Source organism: Rhinichthys klamathensis, unplaced genomic scaffold (assembly GCF_029890125.1).
Source record: "Rhinichthys klamathensis goyatoka isolate OS25496 unplaced genomic scaffold, OSU_Roscu_1.1 h1tg000401l_1, whole genome shotgun sequence".
NCBI classification, from domain to species: domain Eukaryota; kingdom Metazoa; phylum Chordata; class Actinopteri; order Cypriniformes; family Leuciscidae; genus Rhinichthys; species Rhinichthys klamathensis.
In genome coordinates, this window is record NW_026606902.1 from 385,001 (window position 1) to 409,999 (window position 24,999).

Consider the following 24,999-nt stretch of genomic DNA (forward strand, 5'->3'; position numbering starts at 1 on the left):
ATATTTTTGTGTGCAGTATTTATCAGATGGTCAGTGAGTGATCTGTGATCAAATGCAGTTGAATTACAGAATGTTTTTCAAAAATCGTAAAGAGGAAGATTTTTTTTTTGGATAAGCAGCTCCCTGCTGGGTGGAATTAGCACTAAAACACAACTTCTGGGAAGTTACCAGTGCTCTTCACTCTTTGTACGTTCATGTGCAGTGAGTCACTGTCTCGCTGAGAGTTAAGCCGGTGTGTGGAGTCTGCAAAAAGACTGGAATGGGGCCACTTGAACAGTAGTGATGCAATTTTATTGATTTTTCACATAAAAGAACCCAATGATTTTTGTGAACAGGTGCAGAAATGTAAGCTGTCACTTGAAAATAATATTAAAATAATGATGATAAATGTTGTTTTGTAATTAGAATGTGATGCAATATTAAAACCAGAACTTTGTTCTTTTATAATTAGATGAGTGTCTGATAAATGACACTTCTCAACACTATGGTGCTTCTTGTCATTTAGTGATCACATTTGACAGATTTGTCTGGGGCAAATCTTTTAAAGTGGAAAATCGTCTTCAATCGAGTCTTTGTGTGCTGGATGGTTTTGTTACTCTGAGGGGGCAGGGTCTCATCCTGGTCCAGCTGGACCCAGAAGTAAAAAAGCGGCCCACAAACTTCAGCACACAGTCTGAGTAGCATTCTTCAATTTGTCGAGAGCTTTTAACTGTACGCTGAAACTGGGGACACAGCAGCCATGAATAAGCGAAAGATAAACCTGTCGGAGATTTGGCGTAGGAACCGTGCTCCTCACCCAATCAGAGCTAAGCTAAAACTATGGCCTCATCAACTGTAAGTTTGTTTGGTCAATATATGTAACTTAATTGCGACTATTTGTCGCAATTGCTAATTTTTTGTGCAGCTCGATTATAGTTGTTTGTTGTGGCGGTGCTGTGCAAATTTTAGAGTATTTCCGTTTTAATAATGATGTACAGTTTAGTAAAACTGTGGAATATAATGCTTTGATTTATGTTTTAAGGAAAGTTTTCATTGTTGCCTTAACTTACACATTTGGTTGCACTGAAAAAGGAAAGATCCTGCATGTAAGTCTGCATGACTGCATGACTATATATCTCAAAATTACAAGAAATAGTCACCTCACTGTATGAAGAGTTGGATTTGCATAGCAAAAAAAAAAAAAAACATTTTATATACAGTACCTTTCAAAAGAAAGGTTTTTGAAAGAAGTCTCTTATGCTCATCAAGACTGCATTTCGTCAAAATCAAAAATACAGTAAAACACTAATATTGTGAAATATTATTAAAATTTAAAATAATTGTTTTCTATTTTAATATACTTTAAAATATAATGTATTGCTGTGATGCAACGCTGAATTTTCAGCAGCATTACTCGAGTGTTCAGTGTCACATGATCCTTCAGAAATCATTCTAACATGATGATTTGCTCCTCAGTTATTATCAATGTTGGAAACAGTTGTGATGGTTAATTTTGTTTTTTGGAACCTTTGATACTTTTTACAGGATTCATTGATGAAAAGTTAAAAAGAACAGCATTTATTCAAAATAGAAATCTTTTTTAACAATATAAATCTTTACTATCACTTTTTATTAATTGAACACATCCTTGCTGAACAAAAAAGATTAATTTCTTTTTAAAAAAAAATAAAGAAAAAAATTACTGACCCCAAACTTTTGAACACAAGATTTCTATTTTAAATAAATTCTGTTCTTTCTTTCCTTTTTTTTTTTTTTTTTACTTTTTATTCATCAAAGAATCCTGGGAAAAATATCAGGTTATAAAAAAATATTAAGCAGCACAACTGTTTCCAACATTGATAATACAACAGCATATTAGAATGATTTCTGAAGGATCATGTATATGTAGATGTCTTTAGTGTCATTTTTTTTTCCAATTTTGATCATTTTAATATATTTAGGTATTAAAAGTATTGATTTCTTACTGACATCATTTTTAAAAGGCTAGTGTATAAAATCTCACTTTATTTAACTCATTATTTAAACTATTTTCAAATATCCTTATTTCTAACTCTGAGACGTACAAAAAACGTTTTATGTTTGCAGGAAACTAACATGTGATTACAAATGCTATTTATAAAATAAATTATAATATATTATAAGCTGTAATTTCATAATTTCCTTTTTTTAATTGACAGAAATTCAATTAATTGTTCAATACTTGTTTAGCATGACTGAATATGAATAATGTTTTACAAGGAATTACAGACGTTACAGGTCTAATATCTCATGTGATGACTTTCAGAGAGGGTTTACTAATGTACCACACCTGTTTTTAATGTACCACCTTTCTCTATCCCTGCAGGGAACAATTGAGAGACCCCGAAGTGGTGGCAGCCCTCCTTCAGCAGAATGTCAAGATGGCACGCCTACTCCCTCACGCTGGCATCGATGTGTTCCGCCCCTTCACTTTGGAGTCGCTCGCCGAGATCGAGCGGCGGATGGCAGAAGAAGCCGCCGAGCAGGAACACATGAAGGCCCAGAATATCGAGGTGGCTGAAGAAAATCTGCCCAAACCCAGCAGTGATTTGGAAGCAGGAAAGTCCCTTCCGTTCATCTACGGAGACCCTCCACCAAAGCTCCTCAATGTTCCTGTTGAAGAGTTGGATCCATTCTACAAAGCACAAAAAGTCAGTGGCAAAAGCAAAATACCAGTGAAGTGAACAATTTTTTACAGGTCTGGCTTATCAGAATAATAGTTACTCCACAAGAGGTGTTCTGTCCCTTTTTCTGTTTTTCAGACTTTCATCGTGGTCACCAAAGGGAAAACAATATTCAGATTCAATGCTGAACCTGCCTGCTACATTCTAAGTCCCTTCAACCCCATCCGACGAGTAGCCATAAGAATACTCATACATTCATATCCTTTATATTCAATATAACCTATGGAAATAGATTAGATTAGGAAATAAAATATATATAGTATATACAGGTTTATATAGATTATATACAGTATATCAACAATGTTCTCCGTCTGTTGTTTGATTTCCATGTTTTAAGTTGACATCTTAGGTTTGTGTAATGCTCAGAGACAGAGTTTTCGTTCAGTTTAGAGGCACAAATTATCCTTCTGAGTTCTCCTTTACTCACAACAAATTGTTTAGCTTGTTCATCATGTTAACCATCTTGTCCAACTGTGCTTTCATGACAATGAGTGACCCTCCATCCTGGAGCAAAACAGTAGAGTAAGAGTTGCACCATTTCTCCAAAATCTATCCAACATTCCTCAATTACACAACCCCACCAATGACACATCTACTAGCTACCTATCATTCTATCTATGTCATCCATATATAATCATCTATCTATAATCATCTATCTATCTATCTATCTATCTATCTATCTATCTATCTATCTATCTATCTATCTATCTATCTATCTATCTATCTATCTATCTATCTATCTATCTATCTATCTATCTATCTGTCTATCTGTCTGTCTGTCTGTCTCTCCATCTGTTTATCTATCTATCTATCTATCTATCTATCTATCTATCTATCTATCTATGTATCTATCTATCTATCTATCTATCTATCTATCTATCTATCTATCTATCTATCTATCTATCTATCTATCTATCTATCTATCTATCTATCTATCTATCTATCTATCTATCTATCTATCTATCTATCTATCTATCTATCTGTCTATCTATTTATCTATCTGTCTGTCTGTCTATTTATCTATCTGTCTGTCTGTCTATTTATCTATCTGTCTGTCTGTCTGTATGTGTCTATCTATCTATCTATCTATCTATCTATCTATCTATCTATCTATCTATCTATCTGTCTGTCTGTCTCTCCATCTGTTTATCTATCTATCTATCTATCTATCTGTCTGTCTGTCTGTCTGTCTGTCTGTCTGTCTGTCTGTCTGTCTGTCTGTCTGTCTGTCTATCTATCTATCTATCTATCTATCTATCTATCTATCTATCTATCTATCTATCTATCTATCTATCTATCTATCTATCTATCTATCTGTCTGTCTGTCTGTCTGTCTGTCTGTCTGTCTGCCTGTCTGTCTGTCTGTCTGTCTATCTGTCTATCTATCTATCTATCTATCTATCTATCTATCTATCTATCTATCTATCTATCTATCTATCTATCTATCTATCTATCTATCTATCTATCTATCTATCTATCTATCTATCTATCTGTCTGTCTGTCTGTCTGTCTGTCTGTCTGTCTGTCTGTCTGTCTGTCTGTCTGTCTGTCTGTCTGTCTGTCTGTCTGTCTGTCTGTCTGTCTGTCTGTCTGTCTGTCTGTCTGTCTGTCTGTCTGTCTGTCTGTCTGTCTGTCTGTCTGTCTGTCTGTCTGTCTGTCTGTCTGTCTGTCTGTCTGTATCTATCTATTGTTCTATCTATCTATTGTTCTATTGGTCTGTCCTGTTTGGTACTTCAATTCAAATTGAATTTAAATTCAGGAACTGGAACTTACAGGTAGGGTAGGCAATGATTTTTATAAACACTTTTGTTATACTGGTTGAAACTCTCTTCATACCCTGATAGCAATCGATAATAGAGGTGGTCTAAATATTTTTTTTTTTTACATATATCTTCCGTGTAAGTCTCAGGACCAAAAGTTTTTCGTCCACTCACTCCATTTGGTCCGAATAAATTGATACGATGTCCCTCCTGCCTGTCAACATACTGTATGTATTTCCGTACCTACGCACAGCTGCTCTCGCACACATCATCAGCGCGTTTCAAAAGGTAATGCAGAGTTGTACACAGACAGTCACCATGCGCCATAAACAAACAGCAGGTGTCTTTTACAGTTTCTCCTGAACCAAAACAACGAGCTTATGCTGCTTTTACTCCATGTCGTAATTGCCGTAATTAAGAGACTTAGACTTAGACTTAGACTTATCTTTATTAATCCTTTTAGGAAGACTCCCGCAAGGAAATTGAAAATTCCAGCAGCAGTTTTAGCAAAGGAAAAAGAGAGTAGCAGAGAAAAGGAGAAAATACAATACAACAGTACAATAATAATAATAACATTAATAAAAATATCAACAACCATAAATTATTTTAAAAATTGTCAATGTTAAGTCCACTGTTATAATGATATAGTGAGGTATAATGAAAGTACAGGTATGTATGTATGTGTGTATGTATGTGTATGTATGTATATGTATGTCCTCTCTGCCCTATTTCCTCCTCCCCCCAAGTGAGGAATTGTAGAGTCTGATGGCATGAGGGACAAAGGAGTCCTTGAGTCTATTAGTCCGGCACCTGGGAAGGAGCAGCCTTCCACTGAACCGGCTCCTCTGAGTACTGATGATGGTGTGCAGAGGGTGGCTGGCATTATCAATAATGTCCAGTAGTTTGCCCAGTGTCCTCCTCTCTGCCACCATCACCAGTGAGTCCAGCTTTATACCGATCACAGAGCCGGCCCGCCTGATCAGTTTATCCAGCCTGTTGATGTCCTTCTTGGATATGCTGCCCCCCCAGCACACCACAGTGTAGAAGAGGACACTGGTGACCACAGGCTGGTAAAACATGAACAGCAGTTTGCTGCAGATGTTAAAAGAACGCAGTCTCCTCAGGAAGTACAGCCTGCTCTGTGTTTTTTTGTACAGGTGGCTTGTGTGTGTTGTCCAGTTCAGTTTGTTATCCAGCCACAGTCCGAGGTATTTGTATGATTTGACTGCCTCCACCTCAATTCCCTCCAACAGGACCGGTCGCGGACTTGATCTGGTCCTGCAAAAGTTAACGACCAGCTCCTTTGTCTTAGAGGTGTAGAGCTGTAGGCTGTGCCCTGAGGGGCTCCAGTGCTGCTGACCACAGTGTCAGACATGATGTCCTTCATCCTGACGTGCTGTGGCCTGTCCGTGAGGTAATCTCGGATCCAGTCTACCAGAGAGGGGTCCACTCCCATCCTGATCAGTTTGTCCTAGAGTATGGGGGGGCGGATGGTATTGAAGGCGCTGGAGAAGTCCAAAAAGAGTATCCTCACTGTGCCGTTCCCCTTATCCAGATGGGAGTGGACACGGTGCAGCATGTAGAGGATGGCATCCTCCACACCAACATCTGGCTGGTACGCAAACTGCAGGCGGTCCACGGCGTGCTGCACCTGGGGTCTGAGGAGGCTGAGGAGGAGCCGCTCCAACGTCTTCATCAGGTGTGAAGTGAGTGCCACTGGTCGAAAGTCATTCAGCTCGCTGGGCCTGTTCTTCTTGGGAACTGGAACGATGCAGGATGTCTTCCAGAGGGTGGGCACTCTCCCTAGCTGCAAGCTAAGGTTGAAGATCCGTTGGAGCGGCTCCCCTAGCTCTGCAGCACAGGTCTTCAGCAGTCTCGGACACACTTTATCCGGGCCCGCTGCCTTGCCCCGGCCGGAGCCTTCTCAGCTGTTCTCTGACCTGGTCTGTAGTGATGAGGGGCGGGGCTTGTATTGAGGAGGAGGGGGGTACTGTGGCGTTAGGGGAAAAGTGTATAGAAGGGGGCATTGCAAAGTCGGGGGGGGGGGGGGGGGGTATGGTGGTGTCAGAGGGGAGGTGTGTGGGGGGAAGGAGACATTGCTGCAGTGGGGGTGTGGGTGTGGGTGAGGGTGAGGGTGGGGGTGACAAGGGCTGATTAAACCTATTAAAAAAGTCATTCAGCTCATTAGCAATCTCCATTGTCCCCCCTGTAGCTCTTGTCTTTGTATTATGACCAGTGATGGTCCTCACGCCATCCCAGACCTCCTTCATGTTGTTCTCCCTCAGTTTCTCCTCCACTTTCCTCCTGTAGTTGTCCTTAGCTTCCCTCACACATTGTTTCACTTCCCGCTGTGCTGCCTTCATGGCCTCCCTGTCCCTACTCCTGAAGGCAGCCTTCTTCCTGTTGAGGACAGCCTTGACCTCCCTTGTTACCCATGGCTTGTTATTGGGGTAACAGCGAACAGTCTTGATGGGGCAGACCACATCTGCACAGAAGTTCAGGTAGTCCGTCAAACAATGTGTCATCCCCTCTATGTCCCCACCATGCGGGTCGATCAGCACATCCCAGACTGTGGTGTTATAGCAGTCTCTCAGGGCACTTTCCATCTCAGGGGACCACCTCCTGCTGGTGTGAATTGTCACTGGTTGTTTTTGGACCAGGGGAGTGTACAGTGGCTGTAAGTAAACCAGGTTGTGATCTGGTTTAGAGATGGCAACTCAGATGTTCACGTCCTCGTACTCGGATTTATGCATTTCTATGGCCACACTATAAATGGCAAAATTAATCTACTGCAGTCAGGTGGTACAAGTCAGCGCTCTTTAAGTTGTTTACGTTCATTATTATTGTAAAGTGATGTTCTTTGAGACGAGGTAATTTAACACCATCTCTCGTGACGCTTTGCAGACTCTGCTCTGGCTGTATGCGTTCATGTGTTTTGAAGGAGGCGTGTTTCGGAGACGCTCTGAAGGGAGGGTGGGATCTTATGCTTTTAAAGCAAGCTTGCTGTTGCTAGCCTCTCTTAAATTGCCTACCCTACCTTTAAGACATTCTGTAATGGTCTTGACATAAAATTAAGCGTAGCATCAGTTCTGGCAGGTCACTTTAGTCAAGCTCGCATCAGCTGACTCTCAGCTGATCCACGTCTACCTATAGGAATACGACGCCTATCACTGTATACATATATAAGCTCCTTCAGTATTATCAGCAGTTATCACATTTCTCAGGAGCTCATTACCCTCCTCCATCCCCAGCTCCTCCTCTCATCAGTCAGGATTTGGCATTCTGATTCCCCTTGAATCAGAATAAATTCTCGAATTATGTTGTACTTTTAAATCTTGAATTAATGATATCTGCAATACATTCATGTTGGTTCTGTTCTGTTTACCCTAAGGGGGGTTATTGCTGCTCTTATCCATGCTAGGCTGCATGGATGCGCAGGGAGTTCTCGCCCAGAACAGAACCATACCGCCAATCCTAACTGTATGCTAATTGTCAATCGTATTTGACGATAGTGGTCCTGACAGAAATAAAATTCACACAAAATGAGCTGACCTGAAACCTAAAGTGGATGTTATAGAGACACATTTATAGACCTTGATTGTTTATTGTGCAATTTGGATCTTCGTAGGTACGTTTTCACTGGCATCTATACCTTTGAGGCATTGGTAAAGGTGCTGTCCAGAGGCTTCTGCAAGGGTCATTTCACATTCCTACGAGACCCGTGGAATTGGCTGGATTTCATGGTCATCAGCATGGCGTAAGTATGACCGTGAATGAATATAACCTGAATGTAAAATCAGTGGCTAAACAAGCCAGTGCAAACATTTGTTATGGCTCTAAATTTATTGATGAAAAATGTTTGTGAGATCCAAAATGTTGCACTATAAATCCTTCAATTAGTGTTGTGGTTTTAATGCAAATGGATTGTTCAGAAGAGGACTGGAACCATTTACAGCTTTATTTTTAACAGCAGTTTCCGTAATCAGATGCCATTCCAAATAGTCAGCATAGTGTGCGACTAATCAGTTTTTGCTCAGTCAGGGTATGTGGCAACCACATTAGACACAAAGGCATTGTGAAAATACCCACTCAGATGTGAGAGGTCAAAGGTCAGTGTGTTTACAGCATCACCAAAAGTGTAATGAGGCTGCCTGCATGGCCTGGTCCTCTGTAAACAGCCCTCCTCAGCTTCTCCATACGCCTCCCCAAGGTCCACCCTCACCTCCCTTTACAATCACAGCCTGGCTGAATGAAAATGTTTATCCACTTGTAAAGTGAGATCACTTAGCAGGCCTATTTTTAGCAGCTTCACACTTTGGCCCTCCTCAGAACACTAAAAGGCTGCGTTTGATTGTAGTTCTGAAGGTGAACAAGAACTTTTGTGGTCCAGTTATTACAGTTATTATTATTCCCTCTATGATTCCATCTGCTGTTTACATAGGATTACTTGGTACTAATAGCTAAAGGTATTTTATATGTATATAGGTAAGTATAAAGTCATGCATGTTATCAGAAAAACGGAATAAATGTTATTTCTTGTGTATTTCCCCTGATGCCTAGTCAAGTGAATCCTCAATATATAAAGTGTATGAACACAACAGGTTGTTGATGAATATTTTAGCTTCCTATTGCAGCTTATTTTTGTTTTTAGATTTACGTTACCTCTATGCATTTGCCAGCTTTTTATCCAAAGCGACTTACGTTGCATTCAAAGTACACATTTTTTAATAGTCCCTGCGAACTGAACCCATGACCTTGGCACTGTTTGCACCAAGCTCTACTGATTGAGCTACAGGTATCAGGACTATTTTAAAACAGCACATTTCATCAATGCTTATTTCTCTCAATACTTTCTCACAGTACTTTAGCAATTGTATAATGTGTTTCTCATGGCTCCTGTACTTTCACATGAAATCGGTCACCTGAAGTTCAAAGACATCATAATTCAATGCTGTGATCCAATACCCAACAGGCATCTCACTTGCTATTGGTCCATAGTATACACATAATGATGCCATTTGGCTTCTGTGATCGACTGTTGCACTCAAGCTAAATATAGTCTACACTGAACATATCTCTTACCCCAGCAATTTCGACACTACTCAGAAGACTCTGCAAAACTGACTCTCAAATCTCTTTTATCACCATGACTTTTAAGCATATTTTTGTAATGTACACTTTCTTGAGCCACAAATACTCCAAATGGACTTAAAAAAGTTTTTGCACATATTTTCAAGGATTTATCCCCCAAAAAAGAGGTTTTGGTTTTTTGATTAATGATTTAATAGGTGGGATGATAGTTCATTGCACAAAAAAGTTATTTTTTTTGTTGCTTGTTAAATGTAATAAATGAAATGAGCTAATACAACACATTACTGTAACACGTGAACATTGTGTCACAACTTACTATCAAACCAGAAAGTATACTTAATCAATGTCCTTTGGGACGACATAAATCATGGTCATTGCCCAAGACCAGATGTACAGAAATATCCAGATTGAGGCAAACATGTTAGAACCTGTTGTTATTATTCAAAAATAACATTGTCCATCCATTTAATTGTATAGTCTATTTAATTTAGTGCTCTACTAAATATTTATTTTACCTTTGGTTATTTTTTATTATTATTGAAAAAAAAAGTCAGTATTTGGTAAAAAGTCAAAATTGTAAAATACTAAAAAAAAATATTTTTATTATGTAGAAATATTTAAAACTATTAATATGAATAAGTTATTAATAAGTTGAACGTATACCGTGTCAGTTGTGAGGTTTTAAAATAATAAACATTGTGAGTCTTTTTACTTCATCCACAGGTACGTCACAGAGTTTGTGGACTTGGGGAATGTATCCGCTCTGAGGACTTTCCGTGTTCTCCGCGCCCTGAAAACAATTACTGTAATTCCAGGTAAATAGCATGTCATTTAACATGGCAACTCACTTGAAATGAAAATGTTTTGTACAGTTTGGGAATGCATCAGCTGAGATTTTGTTCAACTATGAATTCCAGGTCTAAAAACCATTGTTGGCGCCCTGATTCAGTCTGTGAAGAAACTGGCGGATGTCATGATCCTCACCGTCTTCTGTCTCAGCGTGTTTGCTCTCATTGGCCTGCAACTGTTCATGGGAAATTTGCGGCAAAAATGTGTCAAATGGCCTCCACTTGGCTGGAGCTACAGTGACAACCTGACCATGCTCTTCAATCACACAGACGTCAATGGCACTGAAGCTGACTACAGCTTTTACAACTACGAGGAATATATTGAAAGAGAAGGTGACATCACATCACATTACTGAAGTAATAAGTCACAAACGTAGCCTGCAATTGCTGCACATAGTAGGAATTATTACGAATGGGTTTGGATACAGATGAAGTTGCTCAAAATGAATGAGAACTTGTCATCTACTGCAGTTACAGTCATTTAACACTTTAGTAAACATATCTCCATTCCCTTTCCATAGAAAACCACTACTATGTACCTGGCCATATGGATCCTTTACTCTGTGGGAACAGCTCTGATGCAGGGTATAATGTCCCCAACAGGGAGAAATATCAAAGAATTTAATTCAAACTGTATTCAGAGCAGTTTTAAGCAAACTGAATGTATTTATATTAAATCACCTGTTCACGGTTGCTGTTCACAGGAAGTGCCCTGAGGGGTTCGTATGCCTGAAAGCTGGCCGAAACCCAAATTATGGCTACACTAGTTATGACACCTTTGCCTGGGCTTTCTTATCCCTTTTCCGGCTAATGACTCAAGACTTCTGGGAGAACTTGTTCCAGTTGGTGGGTATATGCATTCTGTGCACATTGTTCCTCACCTTCTTGCATGTGAAAATACAATGGTTAACAAAATGACATGTATCAATCCATAACAAAAGGTTAAGATTGTACAATTACAATTCATTCCAGTAATAAACACATCTTAACATGAAGTGAATGCTTGTTTTAGGTGCACTACTGTTACTGTTACTGCTACTGAATTAATACTTTAATTCAGCAAGGCCATATTGAGTATTTCAAATAAATGCTGTTCTTTTGAACTTAGCAAAGAATCTTGAAAAATATGTCATGGTTTCAGAAAAATATTAAACTTTGGCTAAAATAAGAGACTTTTAAAAAAAAATGTTATAGAAATTCTTACCAACCCCAAACCTTTCAATGCATGTCAGTGTTTTATAGAAGTAGCCATTTGTAGTTCTCAATGATTTTGACCAAGAATATAAATAAAGCATAAAAAGTCATATGTGTGCAAAAAAGCACCACTGAAAAGTGTCTTAAATGTTTCAGACGCTCCGTGCAGCAGGGAAGACGTATATGATCTTCTTTGTAGTCATCATCTTCTTGGGTTCGTTCTACCTCATCAATCTGATTCTGGCTGTGGTGGCCATGGCGTATGCTGAACAGAATGAAGCCACCTTTGCAGAAGCTAAAGAAAAGGAGGAAGAGTATGCAAAAATCCTGGAGCAGCTCAAGAAACAAGCTGAGGTTTGTCATGTGGTAACATAACAGCTTAACCAGCGTAGCCTGAGCATTCTGAGCTGGATCATTTGTTTTGAAAAATACTAATTTTTAGTTCTGATTTTATCTGATGTTTTTATTTGTCAAGCAGCAGAAGAACGGGGTGGTAAATGGCAGCAAGACATCACTATCCAGCAAAAATAAAGGTGACGATGACCAAATTCAGAGCGACTATGATGGGATCGCACTGAAACCCCTTTCGAAATCATATGGATCCAAAGGCAGCATGAATTACTTAGAAGTCCCTGACTCTCAGATGAGAAAAATGAGTGCAGTGAATGCTACAGACAATGCTTTAGATGGTAAGTGTTAATGGTGAGTTCCAGAACAATTAAAGAATACAAATCATATATATATATATATATATATTTACTTTAATTAACAGAGCTGGAAGATAATCAAAGGGCTTGTCCTCCCTGCTGGTACAAGTTTGCTGACATATTCCTGAAATGGAATTGCTGCCTTCCATGGGTGAAATTTAAGAAGATCGTCTACCTATTTGTAATGGACCCTTTTGTGGATCTGGGCATCACCATCTGCATCGTGCTCAACACAATGTTCATGGCTATGGAGCACTATCCCATGACTGAGAGTTTTGAACACACATTGTCGGTGGGAAACCTGGTAAGTACATCAATGTTAAATGTGTATTGAAAACTTATACTGTATAACTTTTGAGAATATGTTAAAAGTTTGTTTCAGAAGCTGATGGCTTACTTGCATCATGTTGTGTTCTATCCCATGCAGGTTTTCACAGGTATCTTCGCAGCAGAGATGGTGCTAAAACTTATTGCACTGGACCCTTATCATTACTTTCAGGTTGGCTGGAACATTTTTGACAGCATAATTGTGACCATGAGCCTGGTGGAGTTGTTCTTAGCCGATGTTGAGGGCTTGTCTGTGCTAAGGTCCTTCCGTCTGGTAGGTGAAACTTGATTGAATTGCCAACTATTAAAGGGATAGTTAACCTAAAAGTTAAAATTCTGTCATAATTTACTCACCCTCATGTCGATCCGAACGTATAAAACTTTGTTCCGTGGAAGACAAATGAAAAAATCAGAACAACTGGAAGTAGATGGGGACCAATGGCTGTCAAGCACAATAGAAGCATAATAAAAAAGTCCATGTGACTCGTTAACTAAATTCCAAGTCTTCTCAACCATATAATAGGTTATGTATGGAAAAGACTGAAATTTAAGTAATTTTTTACTGAAAATCTCACTTTAGAGTAGTGGTCACCATTCACTTTCATTGTATAGAAAAGAGCAGCTTAGACACTGCTATAAATAACTCATTTTGCGTTCATTCAAAGAAATAAAGTAATACAGGTTTAAAAAAAAAATCTTTGATTTTTTTTTAGTTTATTTGTTTTCTTTTTTTTATTGTGTAATATTGTAGTATTGTAGTACAGCAATATTGTGTAATATTTTTGCACTTTTATTTTATTATTGCTAATTTGATTTTAATTTAAAATGTAATTTATTCTTGTGATGGCAAAGCTCAATTTTCAGCATCATTACACCAGTCTTCTGATCCTTCAGAAATCATTCTAATATGATGATTTGATGCTCAGAAAAAGGTTTTTTATTATTATCAATGCAAAACTTTTTTTTTTTTTTTTGCAATTTATTAGTGGAAACCGTGATGCATTTTTTCCAGGACTCTTTGGTGAAATGAAAGTTCAAAAGAACAGCATTTATTTGAAATATAATTATTTTGTAACGTTATCTTTTGTACCATTGTTGCTTTTGCATTGTCATAAATAACTATAATAAACTTAAATACATTTTATGTACAAATGTGTTTACTGAAGTTGCACTGTTCAGAATTTCAGGACTAATCTCTCTATTCAAATCATGCCTCTGTTGGTTGCAGATGCGTGTGTTCAAGCTGGCAAAGTCTTGGCCAACCCTAAACATGCTGATAAGGATCATCGGTGATTCTGTGGGTGCTCTTGGAAACCTGACCCTTGTCCTGGCCATTATTGTCTTCATCTTTGCTGTGGTGGGGATGCAGCTTTTTGGAAAGAGCTACAGGGACTGTGTGTGTAAGATCTCAGAGGATTGTGTGCTCCCTCGCTGGCACATGACAGATTTCTTTCACTCATTCCTCATCATCTTTCGTATTTTATGTGGGGAATGGATCGAAACAATGTGGGACTGCATGGAGGTGGCTGACCAAGGCATGTGCATCGTCGTCTTCATGATGGTCATGGTTATAGGAAACCTAGTGGTGAGTAGATATATGACATTTATATTAGATAAGACAAATTTGATTATACTTTATAGATAGATAGATAGATAGATAGATAGATAGATAGATAGATAGATAGATAGATAGATAGATAGATAGATAGATAGATAGATAGATAGATAGATAGATAGATAGATAGATAGATAGATAGATAGATAGATGCTTTAAAGTCAGATGTGCAACATTGTATCGATCAAAACCATGCAATTTGAACTGGAGGTTAAATTTATTTACTTCATATTTATACAAGTATCAAAAGGGCCACCGGTGGGATTTTCATTATGGTTATTCATAGACCAAAGGGCTTATCTGTTGAGGTAACAAAAGTTGGGTGTCAAACCTAGAGGGACAACCTGCAATGGCCTTTTGTTTTGAATAGACCCAAGAAGTAAAAAATGTCCATACCTATTTGGAGAGCATTCACATTTCATGAAGTAGATTCTAATCAGAGATATGAGGGGACAGAAAAAAGAAAAGATGGACCTGGTCTAGTTGTTGATTTTGGCATCAAAAAGCAGCTAAGATTACATAAAGATAGTCCTTATATTTAAAATAGCTTTAAAACTATCCATAAAATAATGCTTTCTGTTGCAGTGTTTTATACATGTTTCAGTCACCTATTTGAGATATTCAAGAAGTGAAATATCAGTTTAGCAGGAGTCAAATATTTTCATACTATTGCATTCTTGAATGGCCTTGGAAGCCACATATCCCCATCCCAAATGTGGTACTGTATGTCATTGTATTTCATCCTTTGCATTATTACAGTTTTTCTCATTTTCTTCCTGAAGGTGTTGAATCTCTTCCTGGCTCTGCTGCTCAGTTCCTTCAGCGGGGACAACCTGGCAGCGTCTGATGACGATGGGGAGATGAACAATCTGCAGATTGCCATTTCTAGAATAACAAGAGGCATTGACTGGGTAAAGGCCTTCGTTATCGGACATACAAGACAGCTTCTGGGCCTGATGCCAAAGGAAGAGGGTGCGAACGCAAACAAAGAGGGAGATTCTAAAATGGCCACCATGAATTCCAGTCTGTCCGTTATCAAAGTGCCTATAGCCAATGGTGAATCGGATTATGAGGATGGCAACAGCTCTTCTGAGGATGAAGACAAAGAAGGCGTCGATAAAGTGAGTTTTGTTCAGTGAAAAATTCTGATAGTTGTGTTCCTAAAATCTAATGTGAAAGTTCACACAAATGCAAAACCGGTCGCCAGAGTGTCACTGACATCCGTCCATCAACACCTTTTGACACCTAGACATGTGTCCCAAATACTGTGACACCTGCAAAGTCCATCTGGAGCCCCATGGGTCATCTTGTTTAGAGAGTATGTCTGAGGAATGGCAGAGATCATGTGACACGGTGACGGGGCGTGGGAAAGAGCACTGGCAAAGCATGATTAGTGACCTTGCTGAACGACATCCTGAAGAAGAACCACATCCATGCCTAATAAACTTTCTAAAAATCAATCCCTACCTGCACTATATACCAATGCATTGTAAAATGTATGTCTTAACAATTCAAGTCATACATTTTATTTCATATTTGGTTTGTTTAAGCGTGCTGGCTCTAACTCATTAGGCAACTGATTGTTGGCATGCCACTGGATCAGGTAACACAGTTCATATGTCATGCCCTCATGTGTCGCACAGCCCTGCATTTCACAACCAGCTATGTAGCAGAGTGAGGGAACACGAAAGCAAAGTCGTACTTTAGTCTCGTGTGAACAGTCGAAAAAGATCTGTAAGGTAACTGTAACATGATCTTATGTTAGTTTTTTCTTCATAAAGCCTAATCTTGAAACTTCTAGTCACATTAGTTACTTTGAACACACCTGCCAGTGATGGGTAAATTGAAAATAAAATGTCCCTTACTGTTATTTCTTTTAATTATATTTTTTTAAGCCATTTTCCTTGCGTTTTTGTCAAACTGCACAAGATATTTAGCAAATAATGACGTTTGCTTGAGTTGACAGTTAAAATATCCTTGATTTGCTCTGTCATACAATGCAGCCTAAACCACTAGATCACACTAGATTTTTCAGTCTATTGACTTCCATTCATACGCATGCCAACGCAGGAGACAGGAAACGCAATCTCATGCGAATTCCAAAGTTCAAGTTTGGTGAACTCCGATCACATAAAGATGCGTGAACAACAGAAGATCAGTTTGTCACAGTGTGACCTCTTAGCTGAATTAAAAGAACGCAAACTTTAAATCTGCAGGAATCCTGTAGCTCAAACAGTATAGCATGGCGCTAGCAATGCCAATGTCATTGGTTTGATTCCCAGGGCATGCATTAACTGATAAATTGTATACCTACCTATTCAAAGTAAGTTGCTTTGGATAAAAGCATCTGCCAAATGCATGAAAGTAAATATATAAAAAAAGATGTTGCAGAGTGTGACATCATATTACGAAAATTGCAGATATCCATATGTCATATGTTACAAGAAATTTTGCATGCTTGAAGTCTAATGTGAGTGCGGCTTTACCTGCCGAATCCAATTTTTACTTGATTTGGGAACTTGGAAGCAAGTTTGAACCTCCCTCAAGCAGTTTGAGACACTTTTTTGTCGGTTTCCAGACACAGAGGATATTAATTTGTTTGTAAAAGTTATATTCAATCCAGAGCCAGAATTAAACTGCAGTTTTTTCATCTGTACAGAAGAAATATGGAGATGAATCATCAACCTGCAGCACAGTGGACAAACCTCCTGAGGTAGAAGAGTTAGAGGTGGTGGAAGAAGAGGATTCCACCTTCCCTGAGGACTGCTACACAGAGAGTGAGACATCAACAATGACTATGTGTATTATATTGAGTTATATTCTTGTTATTAACATATTGGTTTTTGTGTGTTCCTAGACTGCATCAGGCGATGTCCTATCTTGGAGCTTGACGTTACCCAGGGTAAAGGGAAGGCATGGTGGAACTTACGTAAAGCCTGCTACGCCATTGTGGAGCACAGCTATTTTGAAACCTTCATCATCTTCATGATTCTCCTCAGCAGTGGAGCTTTGGTGAGTCAATCAATAAACCATTTTTATTTGTTTAACCAGAGTCCACTGAATTCATTTTTTTTTTTTCATATGTATGCTTTTTTAATTTAGGCATTTGAGGACATATACATTGAACAACGGAGAATGATTAAAATCATCCTTGAATATGCAGATCAGGTCTTCACCTATGTGTTTGTCATTGAGATGCTTCTGAAATGGGTAGCCTATGGTTTCAAGGTCTATTTCACAAACGCATGGTGTTGGCTGGACTTTCTCATCGTTGATGTAAGTATTAGTTCATCCCACTTGAAAACTTCATGTTAAAAGTACAAATAAAATTCACACTATTGTTTTACCCAAACTTCATCTATCTGTGATCCTTGAGTCAAATTTGACTCACACTGAAAGCCATTATAAATTAATGAATTCCCAATGTACAGTTAAGTTACAGTTTATTTCTGTAATATCTCATATTTTATAACAGCTTCTGCATTATTCTGCAATTAGTAAATGGATGGTGTACATCTCAATCAATCAATCAATCAATCAATCAATCAATCAATCAATCAATCAATTTTATTTATATATAGCACACTTAAAACAACCAAAGTTGACCAAGGTGCTTCACAGGTTAAATGCAACAACAGGACACTACGCACACAATAAAAGTACAACAATAAAACAATAATAAAACATTTATAATACACAGTATACGATATACAGTGATATTAAAATTAAAATTACCAGGAAAATAACAGACTTAACTCGAAGGAAATGCCAAAGAAAAGAAATGTGTTTTTAACAATGATTTAAAACATTCGAGCTAAATTTTGGTTCATGTCTATTTCACAATTATATTTTTATTATTCTGACTTGAGTAGTCAATATGTCACAACAAATCCATTTCTCTCCACTTATATAAAACAATTTGCTGCAGTACTACAAATGTTTAGTAGCGCAGCCTGTGAGGGAATGTCAATATATATTATTTTTATAAAAATATAAAAAATAATATTTTTATTTGTCTTTTTATTGGATCCCATTCAATATACTGACATGTGAAGGCCAAGTATGGTAACCCATAGTCCGAACACACACACACACTGCAAATCGTGGACACCTTGCTCATTTGCACATCAATAAAAGTAATTTCCTGCTGGTACTGGAAATCGAACCCGCAACCTTTGGGTTACCAGTCTGACTTTCTAACCATTAGACCACTACTGCCACTATATAGACTATGAACTCACATTCACAAGTCAGGTAAAGTATGTTTACTTTCGCTATGGTGATGACGAATTAGCAGCCGCGAAGCACTATATAATGAAAATATGATATTTTTCATTATGTAGTGCTTAATCTTTTTTTAAAGATTATCAACAAAGTCAGTTCCTCAGAACGCAGTAACATCTGCAGGATAGACAGCGCTGTAAAAAAAAAAAAAAACTTTTTAACAGCCGCTGAAAATTGAAATGGAGTAAAAGATCAATGTTGGGATTTTAAGAATCGCTACTGAGATCATTCAAATGAAGATCACAATTATCGGAAATATGATATTTTACCCAGCCCGCATAAATATGACATTGTCAAGAACATCTGAAAGTACATTTTCTTGTTTTTTGAGAAAATCTGTAAAATATTTAGCCATTTTCTTAGAAAATGAGAAAATGTGCTTTCAGATATTCTTAACAATGTCATATTTATGTGATATTTAAATGCATATTATTTACCAACAATGGATCAGGTAATTTGGTAAGCAATATGTATTTAAAGACAACAGAAGGGTTAATTCAGTATTTTGAGAAATTATTATTATTAGGGCTTTAAGATGTGTTATTGATGTGAAAATAACCAGTGATATATTTTATACTTATACTTAGTAATATACTTTATTTGAATTATTCTTTCTTCAGGTGTCCCTGATCAGCTTCACTGCAAATATCTTAGGCTACTCTGAACTGGGGGCCATTAAGTCTCTCAGGACTCTGAGAGCGCTAAGACCTCTTCGAGCTCTCTCCAGATTTGAAGGAATGAGGGTAAGTGTGTGTGTGTATACTTTTTCTGCATCCACCCTCATCTTAACTGCATTCATTAATTAGCAGTCCATAATATTATTAGTTATGCTATTCCTCACATTTCTTAGTTACACTTTATTTTACAGTAGGTGCACTTTCAATGTACTTACCGTGTACTTGCCCACAAAAGTACTGAGTAATATAAGGTCAACAACATGGGATAGGGTTAGGTTTAGGGGTAGTTTCAGGGTTAGTACCTAGTTATTACCCAGTTAGTGTTATTACTACAATAAGCACATAGTATGTACATGAGAAACAGGGTACCCTCAATATTCCCAACATCAGCCTTCAAATACGTGAGCAGAAGCTGTGTTTACATGCTGTAAATTTCCGTTTATCCTTCATTCTAACTTCTTTTGCCTCACGTAACTAACGGTAAAAATACGTTTCCATTAAATACGATACCAATTAATCATGAAAAACATAAGTATTTTTATATGTAGGCTAAATAACATTCAGAAACTGTATTTGAAACAAAATTAATAAGGATCAACAAATGAATTCTGATGCAAAAAAATATTTTAAAATGACATTTATAATGACTGATTTTTTATTTGACATGCACAACACGGACCGATGCACACAGCGGCATGCTGTTTAGGACGGATATGTGTTGAAGAGCCACTAACAAAGTAATATTTTCCACAATGTTCTCTCTCTTAAAATGTAAGCGAGTGTAAATGTCAGCATTATCACAGTCTAAAGAATTGAGTCTGTCGGGTAAAACAAGAGCTTATTGATGCAGTTCAGTCTGTCTGCTATTTTATTCCAACCGTTACTCCTGATCGGAGGCTTCCGTAAATATTTAGTTTATACGTAGTTGAGCTTAAACGCAAAAATAATTAGTAGTGCGTAAGTTGTATCTTGTGCACAACTGGTGCAACCGGCCCCAGGACTGTAAAATAAAGTGCTAACCAATTCTATTTATCTTATTCATAGCTTTCATGTGACGTTCATATTCTGGGCTCATCTGCTCCCCTGTATATAATATGCATCATCAATAAGGTTTATACTGAATTTGATCTTTTAATGTCACGAACACATAAAGCCACTTTTCAAGTTAAGCATTTTAGAGCGTCCCGTTGTTTTAGTTATTGAAATACTGCAGCAGGTGATGTACTGTATATGGACCACAAATGCCCAAAACTTCCATTTTGTTCACATATTTTTGTTTTTCTTCTTTTAAGAGGTGATCTAAATATTTGTGGTTAGAAAAAGTCCGTGTTGCAGTTCTATGGTGGTTTTGCCAGCCACGTGTCCACATCAGTAACATGACTAAAAACTATTCATATTCATTTTTAAGTTGAAAAAAAAAAAAAAGTTGGCTGTTCAATCTTTGTGAAGGTTAACGGTTTAAGGTTGGGTTCCAGGCTCTCACGCTGTCAATATGCATAGGTGGTGGTGAATGCCCTGGTGGGGGCCATCCCCTCCATCTTCAACGTTCTCCTGGTGTGCCTAATCTTTTGGCTCATCTTCAGCATCATGGGCGTCAACCTTTTTGCTGGAAAGTTCTACTACTGCTTCAACGAAACATCCGAGTCAATTATCCATCCCAGTGTGGTCAACAATAAGACTGATTGCTTTATGCTCATGGAAAATGGATCAGATGTGCGATGGAAGAATTTGAAGGTCACCTTTGATAACGTAGGCATGGGCTACCTCTCCTTACTGCAAGTGGTGAGCATTGATATTAGTCGTTAAATGTCTGCCCTCCTTAAACAGATGTGCACTGATCTGCAATGGCAAATACACTTAAAAATACACTTTGCTTTCCAGGCAACATTTAAAGGATGGATGGACATCATGTATAGTGCTGTGGATTCCCGTAACGTAATGTTGATTTTAACCATTAACTAAGAGAATAAGAGAATCATGACTAGTTGTGTCATCTCACATTTGTGACCCCAAATGATTCAAATTCGAATGCGCAATATTGTTTTCCTACAATATGTCTGCGATTCCTTAACAGTGTTCTCCGTGCAGGTGGAGGATCAGCCAGAATATGAGTCAAATCTCTACATGTACATTTACTTTGTGATCTTCATCATTTTTGGCTCTTTCTTCACCCTTAATCTATTCATTGGTGTCATCATTGACAATTTCAACCAACAAAAGGCAAAGATAAGTGTCGCCAATGGGTCTTCTTCATCTGTAGCGACACTAAAACACTTTATGCCCTGGAATAATTGTCTCTGTGCCTATACTTAGGAGGAACAGACATCTTCATGACAGAAGAGCAGAAAAAATACTACAATGCCATGAAGAAACTTGGCTCCAAAAAGCCACAGAAACCGATTCCAAGGCCTACGGTAATATATATATATAAACAACATTTTTCTCAGATGAATCCTTAAAATGAATAGACTTCCCTAGTGAAAAATAATGTATTTGAAATACATTTATTTTATGTAAGTATACTACAAATACATTTACATATTTATGTACTTAATAAAAATACCCTGCAATTGTACTTTTGTTATACTAAATTGATAGTATAATAGTCTGCTAAATTGGAACAACTAATTTTGCACTTAATGCACTTTAGTTATCCAGAAAGAGTGCTGAGAGGTCCAACTAAAGATATACTTAAGTATATTTGATTGTGCTAAAGTGGAACTATTGCAAGTATACTTTAGGGACACTTTAAATATCTTGCATTTAAAGACTGATATTATACAGTGATCATACTATCCTTACTAATAGTGATATTAAGACATATTTAGGATTAATATTAAGAAAAATGCATTGTGCAATAAATTCGTACTCCAAATAAAGTTTAATTGCAATATTTATATCAGTAAGTGTTGACATGTCAGTAAATATGTTAATGGAATTGTAGTTACTTAACAACATGGGATAGGGTTAGGGTTAAGTCATACTTAATATGAAATAAATGTATTTTAAATACATTTTGGTGAAGTTTTTTTTTTCACTTGTGTTGAATCTGACATGTTATTCCTCGGGATGCTCTTCTCCCATATATGCTGCCTGGATATATCTGATGTTTGAAGAACTGCTTCCAAGGCTTGGTATTCGACCTGGTCACCAAGCAATTCTTTGACATCTTCATTATGGTGATGATCTGCCTGAACATGGTGACCATGATGGTGGAGACGGATGACCAGAGTTTGGAGATGGAAAATATCCTGTTCTTGATCAACTTTATCTTCATCGTGCTCTTCACCGGGGAGTGCACTCTCAAGATCATCGCCCTGCGCTATCACTACTTCTCCGTTGGGTGGAACATTTTTGATTTTGTGGTGGTCATTCTTTCAATCTCGGGTAAGGCTGCTTTATTAATAGTAATCACTAAGCAATCGTGATGTAGAAAAATGTTAATGGATGCTAATTTTTTTGGTTCTATTATTCATTTAAATTCAAACTGAATTAATATTCTATGATTTTCTATGATGAGCATTTTTAAAATTCATTTTAATGTCATATTAAAAACAAAAGCCCCATTAAAGGATTTTTCATTTTTGAAAATGAAACCTTAATTTGGCATAATCCTTTATTATTTGATTATTTAATTGAATACTTCAACAAAACTGCTTCACTGCTTATTAATATTTGAAAAACATTTGTCTGCCAAATCTGAGTTATGTCTAAGTCATGTAAAAAACAAATCTCTAGGTCTATAGGTCTAAAGGTCTATAAGCCTCTTAACTTTACTTTTTTATGACAAGACAAGGTTAGTTCAGATTGTAAAATGTCATGTGGTGTAACTTCCCAAAAACGTAAATAAATATATTGATTTATTTTTATTTCTTAAAAAAAAAGAAGATGTATCCAAATATTACACTCAAACTCATATTCAGGGTGCTATTACTTTTGACTTGATTTACATGACATTTTTAGAGGCTTGAAAATGCCATGAATGTTTTTGAAAATCATGAAATCAACAGGAGCACCTGGATTATATAATTGTAGATTAGATTATTGTAGATTAAATTATATAATTATCTACAATAATTGATTATAATTGACCATAATACTTCCATGTTAATTCTTTGTCATCTCACAGGTCTTTTGCTGGCAGACCTCATCGAGAAGTACTTTGTGTCACCTACGCTGTTCCGAGTCATCCGACTGGCCAGAATTGGCCGTGTCCTGCGTCTCATCCGGGGTGCGAAAGGAATCAGGACGTTACTGTTTGCGCTGATGATGTCGCTACCTGCCCTCTTCAACATTGGCCTCCTTCTATTCTTAATCATGTTCATTTTCTCCATATTCGGCATGTCCAACTTTGCGTACGTGAAAAAAGAAGCAGGCATCGATGACATGTTTAATTTCGAGACCTTCGGGAACAGTATCATATGCTTGTTCATGATCACGACGTCCGCCGGCTGGGATGGACTGTTGTCTCCTATTCTCAACAGCCCACCAAACTGTGACCCATATGTGGAGAACCCGGGATCGCCTATCCGAGGAAACTGTGGGAGCCCCGCGGTGGGCATCGTCTTCTTCTGCAGCTACATTGTCATGTCGTTCCTCGTCGTGGTCAACATGTACATAGCCATTATCCTGGAAAACTTCAACGTAGCGACGGAAGAAAGTGGCGACCCCTTGTGCGAGGACGACTTCGAGATGTTCTATGAAACCTGGGAGAAATTTGACCCCTCTGCTTCTCAGTTCATCGATTACAGTAGACTGTCTGAATTCTGCGACACGCTGAAAGACCCCTTGAGAATCCCGAAACCAAACACATTGAAGTTGATCACAATGGACCTTCCCATGGTCCCTGGTGATAAGATCCACTGTCTGGACATCCTCCTGGCCCTCACTACAGAGGTGCTGGGCGATTCTGGACAGATGGATGCCATGAAAGGAACTATGGAGGAGAAGTTCATGGCGAACAACCCCTCAAAGGTTTCGTACGAGCCCATCACCAGCACTCTCAGACGTAAGCAAGAAGAAGTGGCTGCTTCGACCATCCAAAAAGCCTACCGCTCACACATCCTCAAACGCTGCCTCAAACACGCCTCGTATATGTACAGAGAGAAGACAGACTCGAAGAGACTAGAAGAAGAGGCTCCGGAGAACGAAGGGATGATCGCTAACAAAATTAGGTATCTTTATGGAGATCAAGCCATTGAGGACAACAATCCTGTGGGTTTCTCTTTCTCTCGACATGGGGAAACACAGCACGGGGCTAAGCGTCCCCCGGTGAAGGTTCAGAGCGATGTGGTCTTGCACTCCGCCCCTTTTCCCGTTCCTGACTCCTCAAGGGCTGCGGAAAACTTGAAGGAGTCAATTGTGTAGCAGGTTCAAGCCATGGTGTACACTCAACCTTTGGAAAGCCCAACAACACTGAGACCCTTCAGGAGACCCTTGAGTTATACTTCGGCACACAACAGCAAGTATGAAAGAAATTCATTGAGTTAGTAAGGCGAAGATTCTTTGCGAATGACTAAGAGTTGTAATCAGTATTATTGATGCAATCGATGGCTCCTCTCAGTACTGCCCTTGAGAAGACCATCAACTGTTTGTCTAATGGCATTGGAAATGATTGGGCTCTTAGTGCAGACATCAATCATTTTTGACGCACAGAATCTGAAATGAAAACTTTTTTTTTTAAAGAAAAATTGTCAATGGTAATGATTACTAATCATTTAAAAGTAATTTAGAGGAATTACAGGAAAGGAAACCCCCCATGACTTGCCATGATAGCCAGAACAGACTTACAGAT

General features: G+C 38.1%; 1 protein-coding gene across 1 annotated transcript; it reads left to right on the forward strand.

The window, feature by feature from the left end:
* The first annotated feature begins 660 nt into the window (after positions 1 to 660).
* scn4ab (sodium channel, voltage-gated, type IV, alpha, b) lies at positions 661 to 24,883 on the forward strand. Its single transcript, XM_056234616.1, has 25 exons — positions 661 to 834; positions 2,345 to 2,669; positions 2,781 to 2,899; positions 3,135 to 3,224; positions 8,091 to 8,219; positions 10,277 to 10,368; positions 10,471 to 10,734; positions 10,923 to 10,986; positions 11,106 to 11,247; positions 11,752 to 11,949; positions 12,074 to 12,284; positions 12,368 to 12,606; positions 12,730 to 12,903; positions 13,858 to 14,214; positions 15,027 to 15,365; positions 16,904 to 17,021; positions 17,102 to 17,256; positions 17,347 to 17,520; positions 19,149 to 19,271; positions 20,706 to 20,987; positions 21,087 to 21,140; positions 21,294 to 21,435; positions 21,519 to 21,619; positions 22,322 to 22,592; positions 23,335 to 24,883. Exons 1-25 carry the CDS (start codon positions 740 to 742, stop codon positions 24,570 to 24,572), a joined length of 5,496 nt encoding a protein of 1,831 aa, XP_056090591.1. The 5' UTR covers positions 661 to 739; the 3' UTR covers positions 24,573 to 24,883.
* Positions 24,884 to 24,999: the final 116 nt, after the last annotated feature.

Bases quoted from the DNA above. Each gene is read 5' to 3' on its own strand.
- scn4ab (XM_056234616.1), top strand. From the start codon at position 740: ATGAATAAGCGAAAGATAAACCTGTCGGAGATTTGGCGTAGGAACCGT. The intron at 835-2,344 runs GTAAGTTTGTTT...CTATCCCTGCAG, and splicing joins AAACTATGGCCTCATCAACT to GGAACAATTGAGAGACCCCG. The intron at 14,215-15,026 runs GTGAGTAGATAT...TTCTTCCTGAAG, and splicing joins TGGTTATAGGAAACCTAGTG to GTGTTGAATCTCTTCCTGGC.